This window comes from Sminthopsis crassicaudata, chromosome 5 (assembly GCF_048593235.1).
Source record: "Sminthopsis crassicaudata isolate SCR6 chromosome 5, ASM4859323v1, whole genome shotgun sequence".
Lineage (NCBI taxonomy): Eukaryota > Metazoa > Chordata > Mammalia > Dasyuromorphia > Dasyuridae > Sminthopsis > Sminthopsis crassicaudata.
In genome coordinates, this window is record NC_133621.1 from 5,767,504 (window position 1) to 5,787,903 (window position 20,400).

At 35.8% G+C, this 20,400-nt stretch overlaps 1 protein-coding gene across 3 annotated transcripts in view; it reads right to left on the minus strand.

Annotated features, from left to right (window-relative positions):
* The window catches only part of DGKB (diacylglycerol kinase beta), a 675,591-nt gene that overhangs the window by 580,953 nt on the left and 74,238 nt on the right, over positions 1–20,400 (minus strand). For all 3 annotated transcript variants that reach the window (XM_074270708.1, XM_074270709.1, XM_074270707.1), the window contains exon 2: positions 5,124–5,370. In XM_074270708.1, the coding sequence (XP_074126809.1) occupies positions 5,124–5,193 (70 nt within the window). In that variant the 5' untranslated portion in view covers positions 5,194–5,370. The remainder of the gene's footprint in view (positions 1–5,123; positions 5,371–20,400) is intronic.

Genomic DNA, 20,400 nt, shown 5'->3' on the forward strand with positions numbered 1-20,400 from the left:
GTCTTTCTCAATATTACCCAACTAATAAGTATGCAAATTTGTATTTGAGCCCAGATAATTTGCTTCCATAACCAGGCTCCATCCATTACAGCGCCAGAGCTCTCAGAGAAAATGACCGACATAATAAACTAGCATACATATCAATCTTTGGCAAATGGGTGTTTTTCCTAGTTATATTTTCTAAGTAATTGCTCAACAGAATATCGGTTTCCACATGTATAAAATGGTCCCTTCCAGCCCTAAATTCTAGGCATGATATTTTCATTTGTTCATGTTTTAAAACCTACCTTCAATTTTATCAAAGTTGGTTAAAAATCTCGAAGTCAAGATAGTGAGCTCACTATTGACAGCATTAGCCCGGCTACCCATGGTGGATAATGCCTTACTGAGAGAGGGATTTTACTGCATCTGCTAAACCTGAGAAATAATCACCGGAACTGCATTGTTCAGGAAAAATGTTGACAGACTCAGCTGGAGTCCCAATTCAAGAGAAGTAAAGATATAATGGCCATGGTAAGGTAAGCAGAAATGGCAATCAGGGATGCCTTTCTTCTCTAAGTATATAGGAGATTGCTCAGGGGAATCATTTTAAAACTTCCTCTGTTATTATGCTATTAAATAAATGGAAGTAATCTTAATGACAAATGAGGAGGCACTGTGCTTCAATCTTAGTTAATCCATTAGCTTGTCTTTTACTGATTAATCTTAATAATGCTACTTAATGATACAGTTTTCCTGTGTACCACAGAATTTATTTTAACATTATTTATGCTAATATTCATTTCCAGAGACATATGATCTCCTATTTTATAGCCACTTAAGTTATAGCTCATTCTACAATCTTAAAAGACCACAGAAATTTCTATTCTGTAAAATGTGATACTCTTCCTCCCACCACCAATTGACTAAAGAATGAAGAAATTACTTGCAAAGTATTTAATTCTTCCAAAAAAAGTCTTTCTAGATAGAGACCCAATCAAGTGATTAGGAACATTCTAATCCAGAAAAATTCTCTTTGAACCAATGAGGTAATTTTCTCATTAATGATTTTTAATCAACGGCTACTTAAATTATTCTGTAGATTATTAAAAAAAAAAAGTCTTGTAAAGGATCCATGAGACTTTAGGAAGCATTCAAAACTGGTTATCATTATTCCAAACTGACCTATCAAAAGTTCAATTCTTTAAATTAATCCCCAAATCAATTCCTCATCTTTTCTTCCAAATTCCTGTCATACCAAAGCCTTTATCACAACAAAGATCATCTTCAGATGTTTGATCACCTGTTTTCTTTATTTGGAGTGCCCAATCCTCCCTCCACCTGTTGTGGTTTTTAATCACTCTTTTTTTTTTTTTTTTTTTTTTTTTTGAAATCCAACAGCCTTTTTCATACTTCTCTCCACCATCACCCTGTCCTCTGTCACATAAGGATCAATGCAATTCTTTGGATTGCACTCAAAACTTCCCCCATCCAATTTGCCAGTGTTGGTATGGTACATCAACCATGTGTGTTTGGGAAGAGGATGAATGTGAGTATTGTGCTCTATTACTCTAGATTAAAATTTCCTAACTTTTATGTGTCTCCTGGACCCCTTTGGCAGTCTGGGAAAACCTATGGACACTTTCAGAATCCAGTTTTTAAATACATAGAGTAAAATAAATAATATAAATGAAATCACTTATACTAAAATATGGTTATTAAAATTAAAAATTAAAACAAAGACGAGCATATCAAGAACCCCTGCTAAAAAACAGAATGCTGTGAAAAAATAATTCTTTGCTGCCAGTTTTTTTCTGATAAATGCCTCATTTCTCAAATATATCAGGAACAGATTAAATTTATAAGAATAAGAGCTATTCCCCAATAGATAAATGTTCAAAGAATAGGAATAGGCAGTTTTCTGAGGAAGAAACCCAAGCAATCAAAAAAAAAAAAAAACACATTTAAACTGTTCTAAATCACTAATATAGAGAGAAATATAAACTTCTCTGTGGTGCCACTCAATATTTTTCAGATTTGCTAAAACGGCAAAGAAAAATGACAAATGTTGAAGAGTTTGTAGGAAAATAAGTGCATTGACAAATATGTGGTAAAGCTATAAACTGGTCGGGCAGTTTTAAAAAGTAATGTGAAACTCTACACAAAATGCTATCAAACTGCACATACCCTATGATTTAGTAACCAGTACTAGCTCTGAGCCCAAAGAGGGTTAAAAAATAGAAAAATGGCCCAAATGTACAAAAATATTTTTGATAGCTCATTCCATGTTGGCAAAGAAATGGAAACTGAGGGGTGTCTATCTACTAGGGAAATGACCTAAAAGTTATAATATATGTGTAAGGGAATGCTATTTTGCTGTGGGATATGATGAAGAAGGATGATTTTAGAAAAACCTATGAAAATTTCTACAAGCAAAGTGAACAGAATCAGGAAAACAATTTACTTAATAACAATAACAATACGGCAAGAACAAAGAACTTTGAAAACTTAGAAAATCTCATCAACATAATGAACTGAACATAATTCCAGAGGACTCCAGTTGTAGAGAGAACTAAGGGACTCAGATTTTTTTTTTAATTTTGCTTTTTTTCCCCTTTCTTTCCCTTCTTCTTCTTCTTCTTCTTCTTCTTCTTCTTCTTCTTCTTCTTCTTCTTCTTCTTCTTCTTCTTCTTCTTCTTCTTCTTCTTCTTCTTCTTCTTCTTCTTCTTCTTCTTCTTCTTCTTCTTCTTCTTCTTCTTCTTCTTCTTCTTCTTCTTCTTCTTCTTCTTCTTCTTCTTCTTCTTCTTCTTCTTCTTCTTCTTCTTCTTCTTCTTCTTCTTCTTCTTCTTCTTCTTCTTCTTCTTCTTCTTCTTCTTCTTCTTCTTCGGGAAAAAAAGTACAGCTAATGCAGGAGCTTGCTTTTTCTTGGCTATACATATTTACAATGTTTTTTGCTTTTCTTCATTTCTTAATGAGTAAGAGAGAGGTGAAAGGACAGAATTCAGAACTGAAGATAGATAAAATTAAATATTAAAAAAAGAATGACTACTACACTTTCAACTATGAGCTATATAACCAAGGAACCTCTATCATTTCAAGTTTCTCTTCACTTTCAATAATGTTATGAATGCAATGGATAAAAAGGTGGCTGACCACATGAATGAATGGATGGATTGATAAATGGATGAATGAATGACTTTGAGAGTATGTATAACAGGGGAAAAGCTGCTAATAGCTGTCTTCAAATAACTGAGTGGCTAATTATCATAGAAGAGATAAGAAACTCTGCTTACCTCCAAAGAACAGCAATTACAAGTTTTGGCTTCTTTTCTAGAAGACATTTTGAATTCTTAGAGGTCACAGTAAATCCAGGTGTTAAACTTACTAAAGACAAGATCAGAGGTCAGCCTGGATCACAACTGGCTCAATCCCAGCAGAGTCAATTCAATTGCTAAACTTAGTGTTTTAGGGAAACAGAGCCAGAATTTTCACTTTGTCCCAGCCCAAGCTTTACAGGGAAAATGGTCACATTTCAACAAAGGATGAGTAATTATGTAGGACTAAGGCAGATTGGAAAGGAAGAAGGATGAAGGGCAAAAGAAACAATAATGAAAATAATTTCAATCACTGCTAGGAAATAAAGGAAAGTTAGAATCCAAGGGGAGAGAGGCTGATGACAGCATTTTTCCTAGGAACTTTATGACTTGTGATTGGGGTGTGGCTGTAGTTGGGGACTTGCGAACAAGGAAATTCTGGGACAGGGCACAGGGATGATGAATGAATAGACAGAAGGATGCCTGTATTTATCCTAGAGAAGGGAGAGGAATGGGGTCCTATGTGGTCTCTGAAAATTAAGTTGCATTTTGAGAGAAAGTGTAGTCCTCTCCCCCACATTAACATAATTGATCTCAATCATATTCAGGAAACAGCTGCAATCTATCCTTGACTTTTTTAACCCCCAAATATGTTAAGTTATAAGGTTAACCCCTAAACAAAATACAATGATGAAAATGATTTTAAGGTTTAACATCAGACCTTCCTAAATATAGACTTAGCTACTTTCTAAATGATATATTTTTTTTTCATTTATGTTAAAGTGGGAACAAAGCATCCTTTTCCAAGGCTGATGTGGAGAGAATTAATCCTATAGAAGGAACACTAGGTCTACCGTTAAATAGACCTGGCCTAGATACTAGCTTTGTGACCCTGAGAAAGTCATTTAGCTCTGTTTGCCTCAATTTTCTCATCAGTAAAAGGAACTGAAAAAGAAAATGGTAGACCATTTCAGTACCTTTGCCAAGGAAATCCCAAATGGGGTCACCCAGAGTTGTGCATAATTAAAACAATTGAAAAAAATAAAACAAAACAAAGAGATTGGACTAAATGATCTCTGAATCATTGCCCAATTGCCAAATGACTCCTTTGCTACCTGTCCTTTTCACCCATGTCTCTTGGATTGGAAGTTGTATCTTTGTTCATACATGAACATTCTGACTCTCAGAAGGAATCCCTTTCTGTGATGGACCAAACTTGGATGTTATTTATTATGAGATGCAAAATAAATGGAGGATGTAAAGAAAGTAGCAAATTATCAACAATGACACTCACTAAAGGTTGCATATTAAATAACAGAAAAAAAGTATGAATAACAGGAAAGAAGTTGGGCTAGTCATAGGGAGGATGGGGGATGATAGAAAAGCCAGTTGTTAACTTACATCCATAGAATGTTTTTTTGTTTGTTTGTTTTGTGGTTGTTGCTTTTTAAGGGCTACCATCACAAAATAAAGAGGATTCATGGAGGGACTAGGGAAGGATCATGAACTCAAGCAGTGCAGGTAAAGACAATTAAATGAACTCTGAACCCTTAAGGCTGAAAGTTCTATGTCAGGGAAAGTGAAATCTGAGCATCTTAAAAATAGAGCCTTAGGGGCTCTTAAAGACCATCTAATCCAAATGTCTTATTTTAGAAATGAAGAGACTTCAGCAAGAGTCTTGCCTAGCCCAAGGTCAACAGATGTGCTTGGGGAAGAATAGAAATCCAAACCCAAGGTCTCTATTGTCAAATCCTCCCCTGGCCCATATAGTCCCAACAATCTCCATTCAATTGGCTTATTTTCAGAAATGTCAAAATCTTGGATACTTACATTCGGCATATTTCTGGAGCTGAGAGAATTCAGAAGGACTGAGGTGAGCCCACTTCTCCTGGTTTGTCATAATGGCTTCCAAGAACTCTGTCACATATCAGGAGACTTCAATGACAGCTGGTTGCTTGAAGCTGAGCTTCAGTAGTTACGCATGATCAAATGAAAACTCCAGATATTAAAATATATCATTAGTTGCTGCAAGATGTTTACTGATACAAGTCCTTTACTTTAAGGATGAATCAAAGTTCTGGAAAAAAAAAAAAAGAAGAAGGGGGGGTTATTTGAAACTATCCATCACATGGCACTCCCTGATCTCTCCATATAATCTCAATTATTAAAGTTATTTGCATTACAAAGATATTTCTTTATTCCTTTAGTATTTAATAATTGTTACCTATAATTTAAAGTTTCACAAAGTACTTTTTCCAATAAGATCTCATTTGAGAGGAAAAAGTCTTGTGAGATATAGGTTTTGTAGCTATTTCTCAGAGGAGGAAAGAGACTGAAAGAAGTAAATTATTTGCTCAATCTTATAAAGCTAGTCATTATGCGGTAAAATTTGAACCCTGATCCCACGTTTAATGGTTATATTGTTAAAACAAACAAACAAACAAACAGTTCCCCCCCAAAAGAAAACACTAAACTTGGGGGTCAGAGGAACTTAGTTCAACTTCTGGTTTCCATTGTGTGACTAGAGAAAATAAACTAAGGGAGTTGGATTAAACGACCTGTAAAATTTATTCTATCTCTAAGTAACCAAACTTATTCATTTCATTGTTGTTCATGCTTCTCTTTGAGATTTTCTTGGCAGAGATGCTGGAGTGGTTTGCTATTTCCTTCTCCAAGTCATTTTACAGGGGAGAACTGAGGTAAAAGAGTATTAAGTGATTTACCTAGGGACCACACAGCTAATAATTATCCAAAGTCAAATGTGAACACAAGAAGATGAAGGGTAATAACTCCATGTCTGGCACTCTATACATTATGGAGCTCCCTTGCTGACCCAAATCTCATACCTTCGGGCCCTCAAAAGCAAGATCTCTCAGTTTTTTCCCCTCCTCTTATATAGTAGAGGCTTACTACATGCTTTACCAATTGAATTTAATTGATAAATGGGGGAAGGAAATATTATAACTCCCCAAACCATTAATTGAGAGCTAATGTAACATCTGCTGTGTTAACAGCCAAGATATTAAATCTGCATGTCTGGATCTCTCAACTGAGGTTTTATTTGATGGACAGCAGGGCCGAATTATGTTTAGAGACCTCAGGAAGAATAAAGGAAAATCTCTGAATTCCAAAATTTCCTTTCCCCCTCCCCGCAAGGCCAAATCCAAAGCTTCTCTCCATAATTTGTGATAACAAGAAAGGTTTGAAATGCAAAAGGACTAATTGAATCCATCTGCGATCAGTCAGCAAGCAGAAAAAGAAGATTATCTGACAGGGTGCTATTTAAATGAGGATGTAGGAAGAGACTAATGAGGCACTGACCACAAGGAAAGTAGTCTACAGACTGTCACTCTTATACTTTCCTAATGTACCCCAAAGAAGGGGCCAGACAGCATAGAAAAGTGGAAGGGCTTTAGAGTCCTTGCAATCTCTTAAAAAGGGAAGGAAGGAGTCTCCAGAAAGGAGAGAACCAAGAAGCTTGTCCACTGCCCTTGGGCTTAGAGATTGAGTATAGGGACTCTATCAGTCCTCTGCCATGGACTCTAATTTGCTCTATGGCTTTTTTAAAAGCATTTTCCCCCTCATTTTATGCAGCTGACTGCATTTAAAAAAACAAAATTTGATTTCTTAGAATTTTTGAATCAAGGTATCGCTGGACTAATTTATACTTGTAAATAATGAGACTTTTTCTCCTCATTCTAAATCCATTGTTTCCAATGTCATTTTATACAAGAAAAAAAGAACATGACTTTCTTAGATTTTTACTTATTTTTTTTACACTTAATTTTATGCATTTACTCAAATCTCTCCCCTCTCTCCCTCCTCCCCCCCAACACTAGGATGCCTTCTCTGAACTTGGGACAGCCAATTTACATCCTAATGAGAAAGATTTACAAAATAAAGGCCACACTCTAGGACTCTAAGCAATTATTCTTTTGGTCTACAGCTTGGCTGAATTCTTGTAAGTAAAAGCAGTTCAAAGGGCTTCTCCCCCCACTCATCCACCTACTGCCTCTCCTTTTCTATTCCCATCTTCCATTTTCTCTTGAGCACCAGGAAAAAAGTAGAGGGTGGGGAAGGGATGGAAGTCCCCCATTGGCTGCTGGGTTAGCCAGAAGACTGAGCCCTTTTCTTAGTTCTGGGTACAACAAATTTTGCAAAGCCTTCTGAGAAGAAGTGATTCTTATACCTGGAGTCTTATCCATTCTTAAGAATGAAGACTGAATGAATGACCACTTCTTGGGCACATGATAGCCAGGATTCTTTGGGGAATAAAGAAGAGATTAAGTGATAGGGAGTATAAAGGATAGAACTCTGGACTTGGTGGCACTTGAGTGCCCAGACTCAGACACTTTAACAAGCTGTGGAATTCTTGGAAAATGTCATCTCTTTGTATCTCAATTTCCTCATCTATAATATGGGAGCACTATAAGTTTGAAATACATTACTTTTCCAATCTTAAAGCACTAAATAAATATTTACTATTACTATTATTATTATTCTCATCGTTACTGTGGTAAAGTAGATAGCACTAGACCTGGGGGTCCTATTATTGATAGTTATGCTGATTCAGTGGTCCAATATGTCAATCAATGTTGGGAGACCTCTCCCCTGATATATGTCACAAGACACTCCCTATCTGTGTGTATTAGGAAACTCTCATAGTAGGGAGGAACTGAGATATTGAAGTCCAACTTCATCCACTTGGTTTTTACTGTGTAGATAGACCTGCTAAACTGATTTGAGGGATTACAAATTAATTCTAGGACAATGCAGTGGGCTTGACACTTCATCCATAAGAAAGCATCCCTTGCCTTGGATTCTGTTTGAAATCCCTTCCATTTCTTACCTTTATTAAGTACATATATCCCTCTTTTATGATTCATCTGCTGTCCATTTTTTAAATGTTTATTAAAGGATTATTAAACAAGATTATTTTGGTTATTGTATCTTCCAAGAAATTTTGAATGATATTGACATTTTGATGGGAAATCCCATGCTAAGACAAAATTTCTAGATGGCATTTTGGCCTACTGAGTTGCTTTTTTTAAATCAATAATAAGTACAATAGAGTCTTATATTGTCTGCCTTTTAAAATCCATTTTGAAATGGCAAATATGTCTTTTATTATTGATAGTCACAGCTATTCTGCCCCTTCCTTATCAATGCCCTTAAGGATTCCCTCAATGCCTGCATAAAAGGCCTTCAAAAAGATATTGTATATATGAGAGAGGAGGCACAGGGGATGTCTGTTAATGGTAATTTTCTCAGTCATTTTTGGGGAGTATTAAAAAAAATCTCAGATTTTTTTCCCCCTCAGGCTTTGATATTACTGCCCTCTTTAAACAACTTGCAAATTAGTTCTGCAATATCCTCACAAACATACCCTAGAGCATGAGGGAAAGGGAATGGAAATGAATAAGGCAATTAAACATTTACATAATGCTTACTATATGTGGAATGCCTTCAATGGCACTTTAGAAATTGTTACTCAGCTTTCACTTTAAGACCTTTAGTGATCTAGCCTCTACTACACTGGCCTGAGAGGTAGTCCATGCCATTTGGGACCAATGCTAGTGGATAGTAAATCTTCCCTCCTGTTGTATATGTAAATCTTTTTACCAATCCAAAGTCTCCTTTTTAGGTCTGAGTTGGAATTAATACCCTTTTCAATGTGATAGGATACATATCCTATCAATGGATTTTGTAAAATGGAGAGAGATCAATCCTACAAATGGTCTCAGTGATAAACTCAAAGGAGTTCCTTGACTTTGGGGAATCTTTCTGTCTTGGAAATAGCCCAGAAGGGGAATCAAAGTGATAATGACTGGGGTTTGGAAATAAGTTTCTAGGTAAATCCAGAGCAAGGTGTAGGAGACAAATACAGCATAACTGGAGTGCCTGAGGTAAATCTAGGTTCTTCTTTGTGGGTCTTAATCTGGAAAGCAGAAGCCCACTCACTATAGGAAATGATAGAGATGGTAATCCTGTTCACTAAAGATTGCAAATAAGACCAATGGAGGTAAGGGACTTCCTTCCTTTAACATGTTCCCTAAATGTGACTAGTTTTGCTTACTTTTTTATCCAACCATCTATCTATCTATCTATCTATCTATCTATCTATCTATCTATCTGTCTGTCTGTCTGTCTGTCTGTCTGTCTGTCTGTCTGTCTATCTATCTATCTATCTATCTATCTATCTATCTATCTATTTGATTTTTAGGCAAAAGATACAGATAAAATGAAAAGGTCAAATAGACACCAGGAGTAATACATATGAAATAGATTTAGAAGAAAATGTTGGGTTACAAAGAAAAGGACTTTGGAAGAAATCATTAAAAAATATGCCATGAAGTATAAGTACTCCACTGACTGGCAGGTTAAATCCATAGAGGAGTTAAACAGACTGATCAGAGTTAACTATGGACGGAGAAAAACAACATTAAAGGGAAGACACTCTAAGGAGTGAGAGAGTAGCTCATAGTGGACTTTGTCTGGAAAAGAGTTTAGTAAGGATTTTTTTTTTTTATCATGAGCACATTTTTAATAGGGGAAATATAACCTTAGGGGTTTCTTAGGGAAGTAGGGAAATTAAGGGGGAGAACAAGGATTTATACTGAGATGTTGAGACTGCCTTGAAGATACTTACAAAGGCAGTCTGGGAAAGCCTTCTTTTTCTCATCTTAGGTATTTTAAAGATGCTCATCAAGGTAATCTGGACACATCATGCTTGCATTTACCATGATAATAAGACAGTCTGGAAAACTAAGTTCCCAGGATATATATTTTAGCATTTCCTGGAAAAGGGAAATAAGGATTCACATCATTTCCTGCTCTTTGATTTGCTGGAAAAGTTTTTCAAAGTGTGAGGGGAGAGGATGTAATTTGCTCTTAGTATCATTTTTGCAATAGTATGATAGTGGCAATGTCCAAGTCTGGGATTTCATTAGTGTAGAATACTCTTGGTGTGGGACAAAGTCATAGATATATAAACTCCTTCAGTAATCTAGTGAATCCTAGGAACTCCATAAGGGCAAGGTTTCTAAATTAATTAAAAAATAAAATTCATAGGATTATGAAGGAAACCAATTCTGCCTCCCTATGAATTAACTTTTCATAACATATATTTCTAAATGTGTAAAAACAACAACAATAACAACACATTTATTTTTCACTCAGGGGAGAAATATAACCATGAAGACAGCTGAAAAGTTGTCTTCAGTACACTTTTAGAACCCTAGAACTTCAAGGGAAATGGGTTATGTGACAGATATAAAGTAAAACAGAACTTTTGCACAAGGTAAACTTTTTATGAAATCTCAAGTTTCCTCATTTGTAAAATGGAATGGTTAGTTGTAATTATCTTGAAGGTCCTTTCCAGGTCTAGTCCTATGATTCTAGGAGCCCCATCCATATTGGCTCTACCTAACCATTACTCTCTGGGTATCTAAATCTGGGGTGATAGATATCATGATGAATATTTGGATAGGTAGACAGACAGACAAATAGATACTTAGAGAGTATTTTTAATGTTTAATAGATAGGCAGATACAATTATACAGCCAAAAACACATTCATACAAAAACACATATTCTATCAGTATATAATACATACATATATGCATATATGTGTAGGTATATATGCATATATATGTATATATACATATATATGTATATATATATGTATGTATGTATAATTTCTGAGAATTTAGTGCAAAAAGCATGTGAAAAGTGTCCACTCTGTGTAAGATTCTGGGACAAAAACACACAGAAACACACAACACACACACACACACACACACACACACACACATTAAGCTTTTTGAAGGAATTTGCATTCATTCGGATCCAAATCAAAATAACCGATTTTTTCCTATCTTCTTTCCATCCTCTCCCTGCATTCATAATAATCCATCCTTAACTATTAGCAAACACAAAGTTAACTTCTGGCAAAGGATTATCTTCAGATGTTACACTAAATTAAAAATGGATGATACTACAATTATGTCCTTTCTCCTTATTATTAATTAAGCCATTATGTTGGATGCAGAAAGCATTTGCTAGAAATTTATGGCTGCATGAGAGGAACTGATGTCCTTCTTAAAATTAATTCTTAAACAATGATGAGTGCCAGGGACTCCCTATTTGTAGGATTGACAAAGAAATCCATTACAGAGAGATTGGGGATTGGAAGGATTTTTTTTTCTAATATGAATGATATGCAAAAATGAAAAAATATATATATTTAAGAGTAGATAGCACTATCTGGAGAACAATTATATTCATAAATGCTAATCCAATGTAAGTTTTGGGATACCAGCCAGGATCCCCATCAGAACACCTCCCTCAGTTGTCTCTTTCTGTTGTAAAACGTCTTTAGAATATGAATTCCACAAGGAATATCTGTCCATCAAGAGTATGTCAAAATTTAAGCCCCTTGTATTTTATTTTCTCTTGAATAGAAATAAGAAATAAATATTCATTCCCTGTGTATTGAAGTATCTCAACTCTTGGCCTTATGGTCCTTGTAGTCACAAATATAGCGACATCCTCTATATGAATATTAGGGTCTCCTGTGATCTTGACAGGATGATGTGAATTAATAGGTTTCTTAATTTTTGAGCTGGAATAAAATTTAAAGGTCTTCTATCTTTCCAGCTGAAGACTAAGGAAGGAATCATTGCCTCTACTCCTCCCATCATTGACTGTCCTCACATTCTCAAGGTTCCCAGTAGTAGGTAACTGCTCTTTATTCTGGACCAACACTAGGGCACCTCCTTCCCAGAAATGTGTAGGTTCTTCTCACCTTTCTGCTTCCACATAATACTGTTTATTATGTTCACTTACTTTGACTCATACTAATTATCATCTACAAATAATACTGCTTTGTACATCATTTATTCCACATTCCCAATGGCTGGTTTTGCCATCTTTACTCCAGTGAAAGTCAGTAACTGGTCCCAGGATAAGTAGGAGATATTCCCAATTATTTATCCCATTCACCTTCCATGAACAGTCATTTTTTTTCAAGTAATGGCAAGCCAAAGTCTTACACACAGTGTGACATCACACATGGGCCACACTAGAAGTTATTCAACATATCCAAGAAAGGAACCCATCAATAGAAGAGCAGAACCCCTATTTCTAGTAGGAATATTGTGAAATGTCCATTTCTCTGTCAAACAACAAGAAACACAAGCACAAAATTTAGTTCTTTTAAAATCCTCTGATTTAGTAATATGAACTAGATTGAAAACAAAACAAATGGCAAAAAGAAAACGCTCTCTCTGTGCCTGAAAAATATGGAACAAAAGTCAGAGAATGCTCTTTATGTCAGATATCCAATATCTGCAGCACTTGCAGAGTAATGAAATTAATTTTCAATTCTTTCTAATGTCTAACAGGCAAATACAATTGTAAATCAAATGTTGAAAGTTTTACAGTAATATCCCTTTGAAAAGATTGATGAGAAGGTTTTCTGTCACAGTGTGCTTCAGTTGAGAGAGCTATGATGTTGGGTCACAACAGGTTTTTGTTTTCATTTTTACTTTTGCTGCTGTTGTTAATCTATCATCCACAAGGTCCCTGAAGTGATTTTCTTAAGGCTCAGATTTGTCCTTTTTACTCCTTTGCTCAAGAAACTCTAGGGTCTCCTCATCAATGCTAAAATGAAATACATACTCCTCTGTTGGACACTGAGCTTTCTTCTCAGCCAGATTTTTTCCTACCTCTCCAAGTCTAACACTTCATCTTCCATCTCTGCCTTTGCAGTGGCTGTCCTTTTTACCTAGAATGTCCTTATTTCCCAAACTCCCAGAATCCACCTTTCCATCCTCTCACTGCATTCATAATAATACATCCTTAACTATTAGCAAACATGAAATTAACTTCTGACAATCAATCACATCCCACTTGCAAAATCAGTATAAAATCTTTCCTAGTTCCTTAGGTTCCTTAGTGGTCCTCCCTCCTCTAAGGTATGACTGTAAACCATGTTCATCTGGTTGTCCACTTTTACCAAGCACTCTTGAAGGATCTTTCAAGCATGTCCATGTTTCCCAACATGGAGGCTTACATTCCCTTCCATATGGGTGGAAGGGGTTGCATTGATTGGTTGCCATCTTGTTTAAAACTGGAGAGACTGAGCTATTCTTTCTGATTTTCTTTTCTATAACACTTGTCTCCCAATTCCAGTACAAAGATCCCACTTCACCCATGGGATAAATGCTACTATCCAAACCAGTGTGGGGAGGAATATTCCTTTGCCTATTAACCCTTTGTGGCTCAGAGGAATGGGCCTGGGGGTGTTTATTGCTGTCCTGTATTGTCTATCCTTTTCAGTTTCAGATGCTAGAAGTGATCCTCATAGGAACTAGGAGTGAGAATCTAATGTTGATTTTGCCACCAGAATTGTAGCAAGACTGGTACAGCCAGCCACACCAATATGGAAACGCCGAGAAGCCAGAGAACACTAAGTGGATTTGGAGGATGAGACTCTGCTTTATAGATAGGGAATGAAGCTATGAATCTAATCCTTTTCTTTTGCCCTTATTCTTTGTTGTAGAACAAAAGAATAGAGGGATTATGGTTCTCACATGTTAGAAAAATATTTATATAAATATACAAATAATTATAAACATATAGGTGATAATGGTCTTTGGAGTATTTATTTCTGTGTGAAAACTAAACTGGTTATTCATGGCTAAATAAGGGCTACCCCCTACTATAGAGGGAATGGTATCAACAAGAGTTGAAGGGGTCCAGAGAACCTGGGGAAGTGCTGAACTGTAACTACCTGGCCTGTAGACAGTGGGAGCCATGGAACTTTACAGCACTCAGCATTTTGTTTGTTTTGTATATGACAATGTGTATACATATCATCTTCTCGGTTAATATGTCATTTGCTTAAGAGTAGAAACTTTTACTGCTGTCTTTGTATTCTCAAATTCCAGGCTAGGGTTGGACACAAAATAAGTTCTTAGTGCTGATTGAATAATGAAAAATTCATTAGAAAACCTTTTCATATCACTTTTCCATCTTCCTGGTTCTGTCTGAAGGAGTCTGAATCTTTCCTCTAGATTTATTTTTAATCTTTGACTTTTTGGTCCTTCACAGTTTTTCCTAGGGAGATTTCACAGTATTAAAATAATATATTGAAAAGGATTAATCCCATCTTTTATCTATCAGAAAAATAAATCATGATGAAAAGATGGTTTGGGCTCTTTCCAGCGGGAAAAGCTGAGAAAAATGAAGTCTTAATAGAATGGTGGATTATAAGGGTTCATATTTCAATCATTAGAGAATTTCTGAAAAATAATAACTTTCTATTTTTAATCTGCTCTAGTGTGTCATTTTTGTCTGATGGCCAGAAGCTTGTCAGGGTGAGGAGTTGATTTGGATGGAATTCTCTCCCTTCTTTTGTTTATGGGAAAGGGACAGAGAAAAAATATCCCTGCAAAATGCCAGGAGAGGGACACTCAAGCCCTTTTCATGGTGAAAAAAGTCAGAGAAGGGAGGAATGTTCCCACCAAAAGTGTTGGTAGAGTATTTGATGATTCTCCTAGGTTTCTGATCATAGAGAGTATAAAAAGAAGCCAGGGCAGAAAAACACAACAGAAGATGGAAAAATGATGAATAGAATTCAAGGCAAACTAAGTGACGTCTGCAAAGAAATGGGGAAAGAAGAAACCATGAAGAGAAATAGTAATTTTAGGCTATGTGTGCATAAAGGGAAGTCTATGTATCCATGCAGATATGATCAGGGCAGGTAAGCCATGCCAGTGAGACAAACTCAGTCTTTCATTGAATTATTTTTTTTGGTTGAGGCAGTTGGGGTTAATTGACTTGTCCAGGGTCACACAGCTAGGAAGTATTACGTGTCTGAGGCCAGATTTGAACTCATGTCCCCTGATTTCAGGGATGATGCTCTAACCACTTAGCAGCCTAGCCGCCCTTTTCAGTGAATTATTTAGCACCAGAACCCACCAAAAGGCCACTTCAGGTATAAAAAGACCTTAAACCCTACCTATCTCTAACTGAAGTTAAATATTATAGGAACTTCTTTTCAAGCTGCTCTTAGAATACACAGTGGTCAGATACAACACAGCTGCTTTGGAATATTAATTTTCTATTATTTTATCCTTCACTTTTGCCTCAATTAAATGAGTTATTATATTAATATCACTCTTTGGTTAGAGCTGTCAGAATGGGGAGAAATTGAATACAAAGTCTAAATTAACTAGTTGGAGTCAAATATTCTAAATAGACAAGCTACCTCAAAAGTCCTGTTAATTTGGACTCCATGTCTCAGTGTTTCCAAAGATTCATAATATACTTTTTTTCCATAAGACAAATCATATCTAATTCCTTATTAGTTTATTCCAGTCCTACAAATTTTTCAGAAACCTAAATTTCTGCCACTTGTCTGCCTTGACGTTTCAGCTAAAACTCCACATTCTTTAAGAAGCTTTTCCCTTAAGTAACAAATTGGGAAAATATTTTTAAAAACAAAGGTTCTGACAAAGGTCTCATTTCCAAAATATATAGAGAACTGACCCTAATTTATAAGAAACCGAACCATTCTCCAATTGATAAATGGTCAAAGGATATGAACAGACAATTCTCAGAGAAAGAAATTAAAACTATATCCACTCACATGAAAGAGTGTTCCAAATCACTATTGATCAGAGAAATGCAAATTAAGACCACTCTGAGATACCACTACACACCTGTCAGATTGGCTAAGATGACAGGAACAAATAATGATAAATGTTGGAGGGGATGTGGGGAAATTGGGACACTAATACATTGCTGGTGGAGTTGTGAAAGAATCCAGCCATTCTGGAGAGCAATCTGGAATTATGCCCAAAAAGTTATCAAACTGTGCATACCCTTTGACCCAGCAGCGCTACTACTGGGATTATATCCCAAAGAAATACTAAAGAGCGGAAAGAGACATATATGTGCCAAAATGTTTGTGGCAGCTCTTTTTGTTGTAGCTAGAAACTGGAAGATGAATGGATGTCCATCAATTGGAGAATGGTTGGGTAAATTATGGTATATGAAGATTATGGAATATTATTGCTCTGTAAGAAATGACCAGCAGGAGGAATACAGAGAGGCTTGGAGAGACTTACATCAACTGATGCTAAGTGAAATGAGCAGAACCAGAAGATCATTATACACTTCAACAACAATACTGTATGAGGATGTAGTCTGATGGAAGTGGATATCTTCAACATAGAGAAGAGCTAATCCAATTCCAATTGATTAATGATGGACAGAAACAACTACACCCAGAGAAGAAACACTGGGAAGTGAATGTAAATTGTTAGCACTAATATCTGTCTGCCCAGGTTGCATGTACCTTTGGAATCTAAAGTTTATTGTGCAACAAGAAAATGATATTCACACACATGTATTGTACCTAGACTATATTGTAACACATGTAAAATGGATGGGATTGCCTGTCATCGGGGGGAGGGAATAAAGGGAGGGGGGATAATTTGGAAAAATGAATACAAGGGATAATATTATAAAAAATATATATATATAATAAAAAATTTAAAAAAAAAGAAGAAGAAGAAGCTTTTCCCTTAATGCTAACTAGTCTCCTCAATGCTAGAGCCTTCCTCTAAAATAATCTCCAACCCACCGTGTATATACCTTGGAAGCACACACAGGATTGCACACTCTCCTGATTAGAATGTGAGCTCTCAGAGGAAGTGATCTTATCAGCACCAATAACCACAATGGTGTAGTTATTGATCTAGAGTCAGATATCCTGGAGACTTAAATCAAGGGCACCTTAGGAAGCATTACTAATAATATGGCTATTGAAGGTAAGGAAACTCCAGAGGAGCTTTTTCAAGCATTAAAACATGATGATGTTAAGGTGATGCATTAAATACACTAGGAAATTTGGAAAACTCAGCAGTGGTCATTGGATTGGAAAAACTCAGTTAGGTCCCAGATCTAAAGAAAGACAATTTCAAGGAAAATTAAAATTACTGAATAGCTGTGCTTATTTCATATGCCAGCAAGCTTATGTTTAAGATTCTGTAATATAGTAAAATGGCAGGAAAGATCATGATAAATGTTATAGGGGGTATGAGAAAACTGGGATACTAATACATTGTTGGTGGAGTTGTGAACTAACCAGCCATTCTGGAGAGCAATTTATCACTATGCTCAAAAGCTATAAAACTGCATATCTTGTGATCCAGTAGTGCCATGACTGAATTTTTTCCCAAGAGATAATAAAGAAGGAAAAGAACCTACATGTGCAAAAAATATTTGTAGCAGCCTTTTTTGTAATATGGCAAAGAATTGGAAATTGAGTAGATGCCCATCAACTGTGGAATGGCTGAATGAATAAGTTATGGTACGTGAATGTAATGAAATATTATTTTTTCTGTAGGAAATGATGGAAGCAGCTAGGTGGTGCAATGGATAGAGCAGTCAGAAGGACCTGAGTTCAAATCTGACCTTAGACACTTAATACTTCCTAGCTGTGTGACTCTGAGCAAGTCACTTGACTCCAATTGTCTCAAAAGAGAGAGAGAGAGGAAGAGGAAGAGGAAGAGGAAGAGGAAGAGGAAGAGGAAGAAGAAGAAGAAGAAGAAGAAGAAGAAGAAGAAGAAGAAGAAGAAGAAATGATTAAAAGGCTGATTCAGAAAACCCTGCAAAGACTTATATGAATTGATTCTAAGGGAAGTGAGCAGAACCAGGACATACTGTACACCAACAACAAGATTATGCAATGATCAACTATGATAGACATAGCTTTTCTCAGCAATATTGTTCCAAGACAGTTCCAGTAGACATGGGAAGGAAAATGGCATCCACATCCAGAGGGAGATCTATGGAGACTGAATTCAAATCAAAGCATATTATTTTCACCTTTTTTGCTTATATTTTTTCTTTCTTGTGATTTTTCTCCTTTTGTTCTGACTTTTCTTTTACAATAGGACAAATATGGAAATACATTTAAATTGATTGTAAAATTATAACCATTTTATCAGATGGTCTGCTGTTTTAGAGCAGGAGAAGGTAATGGAAGGGAAGACAAAAATTGGAACTTAAAATCTTACAAAAATGAATGTTGAAATTTCTACATGTAATTGGAAAAATAAAATACTATTGAATGAAAAAAAGATTCTGAAAGCTAGGCTTCAGCAATATATGAATCAAGAATTACCAGAAGAGCAGGCTGTTTTTCAAAGATAGAGAAACTAGAGAACAAATTGCCAAAATTCACTGAATTATGGAGAAAGCAAGGGAGTTCCAGAAAAATACTAAAAAGCATACTAAAAAGCAGACATCACTTTGCCAAGAAAGATTCAAATAGTGAAAGCTATGGTTTTTCTAGTAGCAATAGATGACTTTGAGAGTTGGTGAGAAAAGCTGAGCCCTGCAGAATCAATGCTTTTGAATTGTTCTGGAGAAGATGTGAACCTTCAGCCAGCAAAGAGTTCAAGTCAGTCCATAGTTAAATAACTTAATTTATTTACTGTAACATCAATTATTGAAACTGAAACTAAACACTTTGACCACATAATGACAATATGGAATTTATTGGAAGACCTTGATGTTAAGAAAGATTGAAGGAAGAAGAAGAAAGAAGAAGAAGAAGGAGAAGAAGAGGAAAAAGAAAAAGGAAAAAGAGAAGGAAAAAGAAAAAGAAGGAAGAAGAAGAAAAGAAGGAAAAAGAAGGAAGAAGAAGAGGAAGAAGAAGAAGAAGAAGAAGAAGAAGAAGAAGAAGAAGAAGAAGAAGAAGAAGAAGAAGAAGAAGAAGAAGAAGAAGAAGAAGAAGAAGAAGAAGAAGAAGAAGAAGAAGAAGAAGAAGAAGAAGGTTAGAGAATGAGATGGACAGATGATATCATGGAAACATTGGAAATAAACCTGACCAGACTTCCAGAGATAATGGATGATAAAATGCTTTGATCCATGGGGTAATGAAATGTTGGATGTGACTAAATGACTGAATAACAACTACAATAATGTCTTTTTGCTTGCTTATTGTTTCCGTAGAATTTTGCTCAATAAGAAATGCTAGCTGATAGATAATGGATTCTGATTACCTCCTATGTAGAATTCAAACTCTTTTTGTGTTCAAGGACTATTAAAATCCAAGGCTATTCTATTTTAGGCTGTCTCCTATTATTCTCTTTCAAGTGCTTGAAAATCTAGCCAAATTAGACCATTTGCAATTCTTTTTACATATCTTCTTTTGACCCTCTTCTGTTCCTTTGCTATCATCCCCATTCCACCATGCCCTTCATCTCTTCAGTGTCTCCACCCACATTTAAATTCTCTGACCCTTTAAAGCCTAGCTCATTCTCAAAGCTCCCATGAAGCCTCTTTCTGACTTTTCACTAATGCTTGTTTTACCCCAGATGGACCTCACAAAGCAATTTCTTTATATTTCTTCTATAATCATCTTACCCTAAGTATCAGAAGCAGCCCTCTCCTACCCAGTGTCTGCTTCTCCCAGAGCACTATGTCAAGAAAGTCCCAGTCACAATTCTCTGAAGTCTCTCCAGTTCTGTAGCCAAGGGTTTTCACCAGATTAACTTGACCACTTTCCTGGAAGGGAACTGTCGATTTACTTTCTCATGGCCCCACTTTCATTTCTGTAAATTTCCAAATCAGGATATTTTTCTTTTATTATTTATTTGTAAAAATATAATCCCTTTGAAAGCAAGAGCTGTTTTCAGTTGTTTGCTTTTCATTGTTCCCAGCTTAGAATAATGTTGCTGTAGAAATGCATAATACATCTTTTTTGTTGTTGTTGTTGTTATTCATTAATTCATTCCTTCATTCACTTTTCTTTTGCAAGTAGGCATTGCATTAGGTCTTATTGTTATCTGTTTATTCTTCCTTTTGAACTTGGGCCAAGTCTGATTTACATCTTGTGTTTCCTCTATTTTTTCATACTGTCCTCTGTACCTAGAAGGTATGTGCCACCCACTAATGTCTTCAAATGAGCAGGGAATCATTGGTGAGGGAAATTGGATCGAAGATTCTTGGTTAAGATGGCATTTTGCTAGACTTCTTGCTTTTCAAAGTAGGTTCTGAATACTTCTTAAATTCCCTAAAACCCATTG